Below are 13071 nucleotides of genomic sequence, written 5' to 3' on the forward strand. Positions count from 1 at the left end.
CCTTGTGAAGAGGAAATCTGCCCCAAACACTAGAAAGGACCTGGGTTTCGCTGATGAGGACTTGAGTATGCTGTAACCAGCTCACAGGAGGATGGGTACAAAGGCCCTGTCCACTATTGTTCATGGAGTCTGAAAAGAACCTGTATATGATCCTGTAGATGCTCAAAGATGAGTTGCCAAACAATGACTGCATGAAACACCTGTGTTTCATGTACAGCAGCAGCAGACATGCACGGCAGATCTGCAGAAGACATCAGTCGGAGCTACACATCCATCATACATTTGTGCAATCTGCAGGGCCAATTCCAACTTTCAAACCTGCAGGAGAGGATGGAATACATGGAGTTCCTGGAGTGGGTGGAGGCTCTTCAGCCAGTCATAGTTACCCGCTGGGAAGGATGATCTGGACCCCTGGGCTGTGCTCCAGGCTGTGATCAATCACCACTTGGGGAAGAATGTCTGTCCTGCTTCTATTGTCAATGGACAGTAGAATTCCAAGAACATGGTAGACGAGGGTTTGCCACACTAGACACGAGACAGATAAACACCCTACTGTGAGAACTACATGGCCAGGAGCATTCCTGGCAAGCAGGCTGCTGTCCCGTTGGCCTGTGCCCACCAGCCTGTTGTGATGGCCTGGTGGGGAATAGCGGGGCTCGTCATGATATTTGCATGGTGTGGAGGAGGTACAAGAGAGCTGGATCAGCCATCAGGAGGAGAGGGACATGGATAAAGCCCACCCCTCAGGGAGCTGGGCCTTGAGGCCCCACTCTCCTTCATGCCTCTCCTGAGCCTGAGCCGCTCCTCTCCCTGTTCTTCTAGCACTGAATGGCCCTGAAGTCCTTTGCTCAGCCTTTCAAGGGGGAAACCCAGGGTCCTGCTTTTTGCAGTATTTCTTCCCCTATGAGTCTGGGTGGGAAAGTCAACATCTTTGTATTTTCCTGCCTAGGGTCCCTGGCTCCAGGTGTTTTCAGAAAGCAGAAGAGGATTTATTTTCCTCAGAGGATCGGGATGGATGAGGAATCTCTAATCACCCCTCTCCTCCAAAACCAGGGCAACAGAGCAGGCTGCCTGTGGATTCAAGCCTCACTCTCTGGGGTCAGACGTCCAGAAGAAGTGTTAAGGGTGGAACCAAAACATAGAAGTAAACAGTGAGCCCAGTCATAGGTCACCTTAGAGCTCTAAAGGTGAGTTTAGGCCTCTGGGACAGGCGCATCCCTGTTCAGACTACATTAAATGTGCAGGCTCCACTGGTTCTGCAGGTGCACAGGTTGTAATGCCAAAGACTCCTAGATGAGCCCCTCTCCCACTTCCTCATAATGAGGGTGGCAGGGTGTGGGTGGGCTTTGACTGAGGTTCAAGTGCTTGTCAAGAAGCTGCTCTCTGGCTTTTGCTGAAAAGACACTGCCTCTTGTGGCATGCCCATACTACCACCATAGACCCCTCTGCAGCCTGTGTTTCATTTCGAAATTATCTATTTTTATAAAGTCTTTGGACTTTTAAAAATTGGTTCTTTTTAGTTATTCATTATAGTAGAATCCATTTTCAATAAATATAAAACCATGGATTATATCTTGCTCTATTCAGTCCCCAGTGCCTCCCCTTCCCCTTTCCTCTCCCTAAACCTTGCTTTCTTTACTGCTTTCTGCCATTTTCTCATACTTTTTTAAAAAAGTCATTTCCCATATTCATATATGTATGTAGCAAAGTTATGTCAGATTCATTCCACTGTCTTTTCTTGTTCCACCCCCTCCTTTCCTTCATTCCACTGTCTACTCCACTGAACTTGTATTCTTCTCCCCTGCACCTTTATGGTGGGTTAGCCTCCACATATCAGGGAAAACATTTGGCCTTGGTTTGGGGGATTTTCATATTTCTCTTAGAATCATAGTCTCCAGATCCATTCATCCATTCACTGGCAAATGTCCTAAAGTGATTCTTCTCTACGGGTGAGATACACACCACTGTGTTTGTATACACCACATTTTCTTTAAACATTCACCTGTTGAAGGGCCCCTATATTGGTTCCATGTCTTATTTATTTTCAATTGAGCTGCTATAAATATTGTGTGGTGTGACACTGTAGACTGCTGATTTTAAATTATTTGGATATATACCAAGGAGTGAGAGAACTGGGTTAAATTGTGGTTCCTTTCTTAGTATTTTTGAGAAATATTGAGAAAACACTCCATAGTATCTGCACCAATACAATGTCCTACCAACAACGTATGCATTCCCTAGACTGCTTTTGTGTATACAAGCACCATCTCTTCCCCACTATTATTTTCTTAGAATGGCTTTGTTACATCTCCCCTCCTTGCTATCCTAGTCACATTAGTGGCAACTTAATCACTTAATTATTTTAAGAGATCAAAAAGAAAAAAATATCCACAAAAATTTTGTTCATTTTTAATTTCACATTCCTAAGTGGTATCATTTTGTAATGTTCAGCAAACAAACAAACAAACAAAAAAACAACAAAACAGAAAAATAGAATCACTCAAAGTATCTGAGAAGAACGTCTAATGAGGGGAGAGTAAAAGGAAGGTCATAGAGTCAAAGTTTAATTAGATGTCATTGTTTTCATTTCTATAATGGGATGTAAGTTACTTTGGAAATCATAGTATCAGACTATTTTACAAAAATGACTTTATGTGTATTGCCCAGCAGTGGTAGACGTCTAAACAGAACACTATCACTAGCAGAGAGTTGTTCCTCAGAAGTAAAAAGACCAGCATTATCTGGATCAACCAGCAAACTCTACCATTTTTATCAAGCATCACTTTACCAAATGGTGCCTTCCCAGCCCACAGGATGGTTATCAGAATTACCTAAACTTGCAGGGAGGTGGCCCTAGAGAGTCTGCTGGTTTTGAGAAGGCCTTGGCACCAGTGAGCTGAGAGGGGTCTATGAGAACCACTGATCCTCACTAGAAGCATCCATGTGGACTATGATGGGAATATTAAATGGAAGTCTTCTAGGTTATCCATCTCTTTTACAGAATTGAGGGGCACTTCAGAAAGCATGGCACAGGTAAAGATTTACTGAAGAACATTGACAGAATTTGCACTGGAAGTATGGACAGCCCTTGTCTCAAAAGGTGAGGGAGGTGCCCAGCTGTGAGCTTTCTATGGATGATTGTTGAGGGTGTGCTGGGGCCCTAAATGGAGGAGCCATTGTTGGTTTTTCCTGGTGTGAAAAGCGTTTAGAGGCCACTGTGGAGATCTAGTCACCTCACAATCACATCGTGTGGTGATCATCTTATGTGAGGGTCAGAATGTACCTTGTCTAACCATCTAACCATGCATAACTTCCTGGCACATTCTGTAACTTTCTCAGTGGTGATGTTCTAATTAATGTCTGATCTTTGGTAAGCATACCTTGAATGTTCTGTTTGTCTTGAAGTGAAGAAGCAGCTCAACATAACTTGTTTTGTTTTCAGAGGTCTCCATTTCCTAAGGGTCTGTCCCTTTACTAAGGTCCTGGGACTCTGGGCCTCAGGGCCTCAGTGATGTGGGTCTTGAGAATCAAAGAGAAGGTGTGTGGGGTTGATGGGGAATTTGTGGTGTCAGCAACCTTGGGGTATCTGAAATTGGTAAATGGGAGAATATTCAGGTCACAGATGGAGAAAACATGGGAACAATTATGAATTGGAAGCCTATGGGGTCGAAATTAGGTACTTGGGGGACAAAAGGCCCTGTAATGTCCCCTTTGTGATAGATAATATATTCACAGGTTCTGGGCATTGGGATGTGCACATCTTTGGGGTCATTATCTGGTCTGTCACAACTTCTATATTCAGTGTAATGTTTTTGAGTTATCTGTTCACTTCATGTATCAGCCCTAATTTCTATATGTGAATGGTATTCCAGTGTATGAATGAATACACAATAATTTATTTCATTTTCTTCCTAATGGATACTTGGACCATTATTAATTACACCATTCACAAAAAAAAAAAACTTAATCCAAATGCACCATAGAATTAAATGTAAAACAAAAGCCTTATAAAAAGTCTAGGAGATGACATAGTGACTTTGATTTTGGCAATGCCTTTGCAGGTATACAAACCAAGAACTGTTCACAAAAGAAAAATAGTCAGCTGAACTTTGTTTCAATTAAATATGATCTGTGAAATATACCTTTTTTTGTATTTTGAAATTTATTTATTAGTTTTAATCAGTTATATATGACAGTAGAAATCTCTTCCATTCATTGTACACAAATGGAACAGAATATTTCACTTCTCTGGTTGTGCATGAAGTAGAGTCACACCATTTATGCAATCATGTGTGTACCTAGGATAATGATGTCTCTCTCATTACACTATCTTTCCTACCTCTTTGTCCTCTCCCCATCCCCTTTGCCCCATCCAAAGTTCCTCCACTTATCCCATGCCCCACATGGATTGGCATCCACTTATCAGAGAAAACATTTGGACCCTGGTTTGATGGGATTGGCTTACTTTCCTTATCATGATACTCTTCAATGCCCTTCATTTACCTTCAAATGCCATAATTTTATTCTCTTTTATTGCTGAGTAATATTTCTTTGTGCATATGTACCACAGTTTCTTTATCCATTCATCTATTGAAGGGCATCTAGGTTGTTTCCAGTTTAGCAACTGTGAATTGTACTGCTATAAAAATTAAAGTAGCTGCATTAGTATAGTATGCTGTTTTAAGTCTTTAGGGTATAGCCCAAGGAGTGGGATAACTGTCTGGGTCAAAGGATTGTTTCATCCCAAGAAATCTCCATACTGATTTCCAGAGTGGTTGCACCAATTTGCAGTAGAGTAATGTGAAATACACTCTTAAGAGAAAGACAAGCCACCCACAGAATGAGAGAAAATATTTGCAAAATATATATAAGATAAAAGCCTTTTATACAAGACTTATTATAAGATCTATCAAAACTAATCAAGAAAAAAAACTACTAAGATTAAAAATTGGCAAAAATCACCAAAGGGATAAGCAGATGGCAAAAGATCATGAGAAAAGAGGATCATCGTATGTAATTAGGGACAAGAACTTCTCATCCCAAAGGTTCTGTATTTAATAATTTTTGCTTTAAACCACAAGCTTGACCCAGGGCATCCTAAAGGCCCAAGCTATCACCTGGCACCTGGGCAGATGGTCTGCTATGGGATGATTCTCCTCCTCTGCATCTGGGCCTCAGCTGGGTGCAGTTGGTACAGCTCATGCCATTCTCAGGTGTCCCCGCCATGTGCAAAGAGAAGCAGTGCAACAGAGCCATGCTCAGGGTCAGAAAGAGAGTCAGGAGGCCTGTGATGTTTTGTCCATTAATGTACCCTGTGACATCCTTCATCTCTCCACCCCTGTGACCTTTAGAGCCACCAAACATCTATCATGCCTCACTTGCATTCACCTCTTCCACTCTGTAGGGTGCCCAAATATCCCATGCCCTGAACATTACAAGGACCACCCACTTCACCTTCATCTGCCCCCACACATGCCACCACAAGGGTCTTCCCTCTCCTGGCCTTGTATCTACTCCCAGAACCAACATTTCAGACCCTTCCCTGTGTTCTCTGCCCAACCAGCTCAGTCTCACAGTGGTCAGCTTCCAGGCATCGTCAGATCCGCAGTGAACTAGGTACCTGCTCTTGATCCATTCCCTGTCATGCTGTCCCAGCCTTTTCTCCCATATTTTTTAGCCCACCCATGCCCGTGGCTCTCCCTAACTCCTCCCCACACTTTCTGTGCATCTCTTTCCTCTGTCTGTCTTCTCCCCAGACTTCACCTCCTACACTTACACTGTGTGTCTGCTTTGATCCATTATCGTCCAAGACCCCCCTGCTCCATCTCTATCCTCTCCTCGCAGCATGCCCTTGTCATGTTTTCCACAGAACCTTTACTTCCCTTTGCCCTTTAACTCTACATTGCCAGGTTCTCTTTTGTTCCTGGAACACCTGAAACTTTTATCCTCCTAGAACCCAATATGTTTATACCTTAACTTCCTTGTACATGGTCCCCTTGGTACTCTTAAGCCTGGCATTGCTTTATCCCATGCACAACCTGTACTCGGGTTTACGCTTACTGTTCTGCAAGCCCTTTTCTTCTTTCCTGGATCCTTCTTTAGGCTCTGCACCACCATTTTGTGCCTGTGGTCCCACTTTCCATGTGCCCTCTTGTGTCATGTGTCATGCAGTCATACACTGTCACTCCCTCGTTCTCCACTGTTCAAAATGACTGCTGGTGTTCATTGACAAATGGCTCTTGAGTTAGAGTGTTCACATTTTTATCAAGTTTTAAGTCAGGTAAAAATATTAAAAATGTGTATCAACAAGCTGTCAGTTAAAGTGTAGAAATGCTCTGTGTGTGTGTGTGTATTTTTCAGGGCATATCATTGTCATTTTGATCCCTTCAGTCTCTGCTAGGGTGCTGATTTTCACTGTGCTATAGCTGCACAGAGGTTGCCTTCAGGTCAGCCTTGGAGCTGAGGAAATGGGTATTGGCTAAGCTAAGTTAAAATGAAAGCAGTCTCTTTTATGTGGATTTAATGAGCTGCTCTAGATGGGAAATTACCTTGCTTCTATTTGCCTACATGATGATAGCATTGGGTATGCAGTGCACCATCACAGTGCCAGTTATCAGTGGTCAACTTCAGTTTAAATGGAGAATCCCAGAGAGCAGAGCACTTTCACCCCACTCTCATTAGAATATAGTTTTGTAACTGTTCTACTTTATTGAAAGTTACTGTTATTAATTAATATCTTTCTACCCCTAAAGATAACCTGATCTTGATCATATGTATATATACATATATAGGAAAACAGTGAATGTAGTTCCGTAGTATGTATGTATTTAGGAATGCATCCAAGATGTTTGATTGCATCTGCTGTATAAGGAAAAAGTAATGCATGAGACCCTCCATTGTTCAATGCAGCAGATCTTAATGTGAACAGCCAGGTCCACTACCTACTCTGCTCTGGACCACTCTTTATTTCATCTCTTTTGTCTAAGCATACAAAAGACATATATTAGAAAAAAATCTATTTATTCCACAAATGTTGCAAGTACTTTCTAAGTCTAGTTTCTCCCCTTGAAGATCTTACTTTTACCATATCATTCTGATAACCTGGAAATACTAGCATTTTCCATGGAATTTATGCTAATACTTAAGTTGTTCACTTATCTGGATCTCTTCTATGCTCAATTCAGCATTTTCCATAAGCTAAGATTCTCTTACATAAGCTAAGATTATAAAAAAATTGTAGCTCTCTCAAATATTCCTCATAGATGCATTCACAAAAAATACTTTCTTCTGTGGCATTTTTAGAAGATATAATATGGGTGATAAGAATAGATTTATCAGGGCAATCAAGGGAAAATAAATTTATATCCTGTATAATAATGAGTTTTACTTCCAAAGGTCCTCTAGGAATGTGTGCCCATTAGGACTCTCTCATCACCCACTTGTCAAGAGGCAATGTTCCACCCATTGTTCCTGCTGTGATTCGTCTCATATTCCTACTGCCACCAACAACTTACATTCTACTGAACACTGTCTGCTGTGCAAGGATCTTTTTGTCTTCCTGTGTACAACCCAGCCTAACTACATAAGATGACTGTGATTTAGAAAGTAACAAATACAAGATTTGGAGGGAATAGCTAAGCATCTCTCTACTTATTTTGTATCATAGTTGTGTTTTATTGCCCAGAGTTTGAAAGTGTGAGATCATGCTGCAACTCTTGTATAGATGCCAGTAGAGAGGTGCAATCTCTAGGGAAGACCCCAGGCACTTCTTCCTTTCTTGTGGCATAGAAGGCAGCAGGAGCACTGTTCTGCCAACCAACTTCAGTCTGGGTGGTGTGGAGTGGCCGAGGGGGATGCTGCACAGGAAAGGAGTTTGGCCACACCTGAGGTTCCCTGCACGTAGGGAAACAGAACAGCTAAAAAAAAAAACAAAAAAAAAAACGCCTCACCATTTTCCCTAGAGAGGGATGTTACCTTTATTTCCATTTGTAAAAAATAATTCTGTTACAGAAATGTAAACTGTATATCCTAATCTCCCAAGGCTCTTGCTGCAACAAACTTCAAGTTAACAACAGAACCTTTCAATAAGATGAAACATTCATTATAAATACATGAAGAATTGTCATTTAGCAATATCCACCACTCATTTTTCCTCTGTATTTGTGTCTGGCAGAGTTTGGAGCAGTCCAACCCTTGTTTAACAATTGTGATTTAACTCACTTTGAAGGACAGAAAATAAATTCATTTAGTGTGCCCCAGCATCATAAATAATGGTTACTCTCAAAGGATTGTTGCATCAGGATGAGAACACAAGGTCAATCCCCTCCATTATGCTCACATATGTCCCATAGTCAGACAGCTGTCCCATAGTCAGCCAGCTGAGGACTCCAATATCCATTAGGGTTACAATAGAGAGACAGTGACTCTTCAGGTTTCTCTGTTGTGAGGGTCATGTATAACTAAAAATTAGGCATTTCACAAAAATTTAAAATTTATGTACTTAAGACAAAAGTATTTTTCTTCTTTATCCAGTTGAAACAGTCCTTGGATACTGTGGAGTCATGTATCATGAGAAGAAAGGGACTCACAGTGGGAAAACACAGGGAAATGATGCTGGTGATCCTCCACAACCACCAGTTGAGATTAGAAGAAAGGGCAATATAAACATTTAATAGGGAGGAGAGGGTGTGGAAAGTCACAAAGGTGCCCACCAGGACAAGGATTCTCTGGGTAGCTCTGGACTCAGGGCAGGACCTGGGGGAAACTTTGATGCTGTGAATGTGCCAAACACGCTGCTTGTGCCTGTGCAGAAGGAGAACCATGGAGCCACTGGACCAGATTATGAGCATAGAAAAGACAACTTCAGGAAATACAAATAAGGCTGCATATAATGACTCTATGATTTTGTCTCGACCCACAATAGAACAATACCCATAATCTGTTTTCTCTGTTGTGTTTTCAGTACTGCATTTGCTAAGCACATAAAGAGGAAACATGGAATTTACCATCATGTAAAGTATCCAGCAGAGGGATACAGAGAAGCTAATGTGCTTTGGGGCTATTACTTTAAGATCCCTCCAACAGGAGTTCCTGGGGCTGACCGTGATGTTTTGGAAGATACTCAAGAGGCAGATGATGCTAATGGAAACACTCCTGCCTACTCGCTGAATACATGAAATAAGTTTGCATCCAAGATCATTCAAGAAATATTTTATCCCCAAGGCTGCCATTGTCTGGGGAACTCCATTAGAGAGAATAACAAGGGAATTGGCTATACTCAGATGCTTGAGGATCAAATCCTTGGACCTTAATGGGCACTTGTTGCAGGAGAGGACTAGATAGTAGTAAAGAAGAAAGTAATTTCCCAGAATTCCAACTGTGGTTTGTGATAAGAACATCAATCCTATTGCCATGTCCCTGTAGGCCATTCTGTCATCCATCACAGTACAGTTTGGTTTCTATGAGTGAAATGACTCATTTAAATTTTTGTAGCCAGACACTGTGGTGTGCACCAGTAGACACCAGTGGCTCAGGAGGCTGAGGCAGGAGGAACTCTTGAGCTAGGAGATTGAGATCATCCTGGGAAACACAGCAACAGCCATGGGGATTGGCAAAGACAAGAAGATGCATATGTTCATGGGGAAAAATCCCACCCTATTTTCTTAGAGAAGTTGTCATTAAAGCTCAGATGGTGATACCCTGGGAGAAGCAATGAAAAGTGAGCAGTGGACAGAATGCATAAATCAATCATTTTTCAGGATCAACTAGTATATCCTGATCATATTGAAGAAGAGACAACATCAATCACCATCTACACCATATAAAAATTCAGTTCTTGTTTAAATCTGAAAGAAAATGAATGGAACATGTTCAACAACAAAAGAATATTTTTGTACTACTTGGTAACAAATTGTACATCAAACATCAGACATTCCTGAAGAATACGATTGAAATGACAAATTTTATCTAGTTAAACTAAGATCAATTTGCACATGGTGTTGCAAAGGAGATTAATGTACCAAGTGGGAATAACTTATACAGAATGAACAACAGAATTGAAATAAGCATTATGTTCCAACAAAAACCACAGGAAATCACTATTCAATGAATAACAAATATGGGGAAGATTTTAGTCTAGTATGACCTTTGCATTTGGTTTAAAGTCTTAGTATATAGAGAAATATGAATTAGAAATGAGATTTTATAGATCCTAATAAAATGTAGTGCACTAATCACAGTCAACTCTCTGGATTCAATCAAAGCAAGAGGCACTCAATATTTAGATTGGCAATATAAATATCATTCCAGAGGCAAAAATATACTGGAAGGTATATATAGTTGAACAATCGTACTTAGTCTCTAAACCATGAAACATGATATTGTAGTTTGTGATAAAATGGTGTAGGATAGAAATTTAGTTGTCATTCATCTCAGGTGAAAAGCTTATGTGTACCAACACCTATGAAACCGTTGGTAAAAAGCAAGGTTTTGAAAGGCACTTTGCAAGAAATAATAAAATAGAATCTCTATACTATGAATTTCTGGGCGTTCTATGAATAGAAACACAAAGAAATACATTCCATGGGATTGGAATTAAAATGAAAATGTTAATAACCCAGAGGAAACAAAAAAGACACCTTTGGTTCTGACAACCAATGTTTAATACTCATAAAGTTACTTCCCTTATGTGTTGTGTTCCCAAGTTCATCAGGAGAAGAATTCTCACTACAAGCATCACACCATAAGTGATTCACAATTTCTGTCTCCTCTGAATGAATTGGATACAGATGTTGGTTTGGATTTCTGTTCAGGATAAGGTTATTCTGCCCTTAATCCTCATCTTTATTGTAGGCATGAAGGCATTATAAACACAGCTCCAATAATATGTATGATTTATTCTATGATTTATGTAGTGTCTGTGGACAGAGGTGCTTTAATTACCACAATGCTTCAGCACTTCCACACCCAGGTTTCACTATCAACATCTGGGATTATCAATAATAGTCACACTCACTGAGGACTTTATTGCATTCTATTTGGAGCCATCATGTATTGGCCTCAGGCTAATGCAAAATAACAAAAAATTATTCCTTTCCTTGTCTACAATGACACTAGATCGCCTTCTCTCAAAATCCTTTCTCAGAAATGGGTACTTCCCCAAATTTCTCTTCTTACACACTGAGCTTTTATGACAAAATTAGAAAATACTCACTGTGCTTCTTCTGTGCAAGGTGGTGGGCTCAGTGTGAGGTCCTGACAGCCAGCATGGAGGGAGGGAGACAGCTGCACCCTGAGATAAAGGTCTGTGCTCCTGTGACCTCACTTCTCCTCAGGGCTGCAATTATCACTTCACCTGGAGAGGCAATGACAGTGCAGGCCTGGGCAGCCCAGGACATTGCTGAAAAACTGTCTCCTCACTTGTTAATTAATAAGGCAATTATGAGTTCCTTGTTAGTAACTTCAGAATAAGTGTTGAGGAGTTTTGGAAAGGCTGTTTCATTTCCTTGATTCCTTAAGACTGAAAGTGTATTCTTGGAATGTGTAGGAAATATTGAGCTGGGACCTATGAGGGACTTGGAGATCTTCTAATTCAAAATTTTACTAATTCTAAGTATTCAGATACTTATGCTTCATGTTTCTAACACAGTCTGGAAAAAACAAAGGAGAATGTTAGAAAGCATCTTAGAAGGATTTCTCATAAGGTAAGAGCAAAAGGAAGATCATAGTGTTATAATTGAAATTAGGAAACTGTACTCATTTGTATACTGGAACTTAAAATTATGTGGAAATGATGTTAGGAAAATATTGTAGGCAAAATTATTTTATGAATATTACCCCAGCAGTGGGAGAAAGTCTAATTAGAACATTAGAAGGGAGATGCTTATAACAGTATCTCACAAATAAAATCACCAGAATTAGAGGATCAGCCAACAAATTGTCATTTTTGGTGTGTCATATAAGCAAATGCTACCATTTCCATCCAAAAGCAAAAATGTTTTTCAGAATAATTAAACATACTTTTGCACAGAAGATTAAAGAAGTGTGCACGAACTAGTAACTAAGGAAGAAATATAGAATTTAATGTATCCAGTGATAATTAGTGTTACAGAATGCACAAAAACATCAAATAATTTCAACAGTTACATAAAGACAAAAAAATCATTCAATGAATAATAACGATGGGGGGAAAGTTCAATGTCTTTATTTAAGCACTCTCCAATATAAGCACACAACAAACTGAATTTAAAGTAAAATGTTAGAAAATACCACGATTGGGAAGGATGCGATAGCTCAGGAATCTCATGAACTAGCAATGGTTGTTAAAATTGGGGCAAACATGTGGAAAAGCTGGTGGTGTCCACTTACTGGATCAGATACAAACGTCTATGCCAGCAATTCCAATCTGATGTGTCCGTGTTGTATTTAATGTAAGCAAGACTGGCCCAAGTTTTAGTTCCACAAGGGAAGAGTGAGACGGTGGAGGTAAGGGAATGGGAAGCAATGAGAACTGAAAATGGAGAAAATTATATTCCATGCATGCATAATTATGTCAAAATGAGCCCCAGTATTATGCATAACTATAATGCACAAATAAAAATTAAAAAACAAATAAAGGAGGAAAAATTGTTATGAAAAATCAAAACAGATGCTAGGAAACTATGTACTTTTAACTTGACAATGGGTGGAATAAAATCCCCTCTAAACAAAGATTTATTTCCACAAAGAAAATATTCTTTTGTTGCAACTGCAGGAATAAAAGTGTAGTGGAATCTATAAATGAATTATTCATATATATTACCTTGGTACTGAATAATCGCACATGAAGTACTAATATCTGATAAAATAGTTAAAGATAAAAATGAAGTCCTCACTGATTTCACAGCTACATTGGTCAAAGTTTCAGTAATGAAGCAGGATTTGTGGAGGACATTCAATACACAAGATGTATCAGTAGAAGTTGGCACATGTGCATTCTTCTGCATTGAATAAATTGAAATAAAAAGGAAATTATCATGTGTGTGATTAATATTGAAGTATTATTAAACCAGAGAAATTACCAGATTAATTTGT

At 39.9% G+C, this 13071-nt stretch overlaps 1 protein-coding gene across 1 annotated transcript; it reads right to left on the reverse strand.

Moving 5' to 3' along the window:
* Window positions 1-7673: 7673 nt before the first annotated feature.
* Window positions 7674-9428, reverse strand: LOC124107790 (vomeronasal type-1 receptor 4-like). The gene is made up of 2 exons (XM_046465987.1): window positions 8508-9428; window positions 7674-7856 (listed from the first exon to the last, which is right to left on the reverse strand). The coding sequence occupies exons 1-2, from the start codon at window positions 9426-9428 to the stop codon at window positions 7674-7676; spliced, it is 1104 nt and encodes a 367-aa protein (XP_046321943.1).
* Window positions 9429-13071: the final 3643 nt, after the last annotated feature.

This window comes from Marmota monax, unplaced genomic scaffold, assembly GCF_021218885.2.
Source record: "Marmota monax isolate L192 unplaced genomic scaffold, Marmota_monax_Labrador192_F-V1.1 WCK01_AAM20220418_F8-fsc00160, whole genome shotgun sequence".
Taxonomy (NCBI): Eukaryota; Metazoa; Chordata; class Mammalia; order Rodentia; family Sciuridae; genus Marmota; species Marmota monax.

Bases quoted from the DNA above. Each gene is read 5' to 3' on its own strand.
- LOC124107790 (XM_046465987.1), bottom strand. From the start codon at position 9,428: ATGGCCTACAGGGACATGGCAATAGGATTGATGTTCTTATCACAAACC. The intron at 7,857-8,507 runs GTCTTAAGTACA...TTTCCTGTGCAG, and splicing joins TAAAGAAGAAAAATACTTTT to CATCCCCCTCGGCCACTCCA.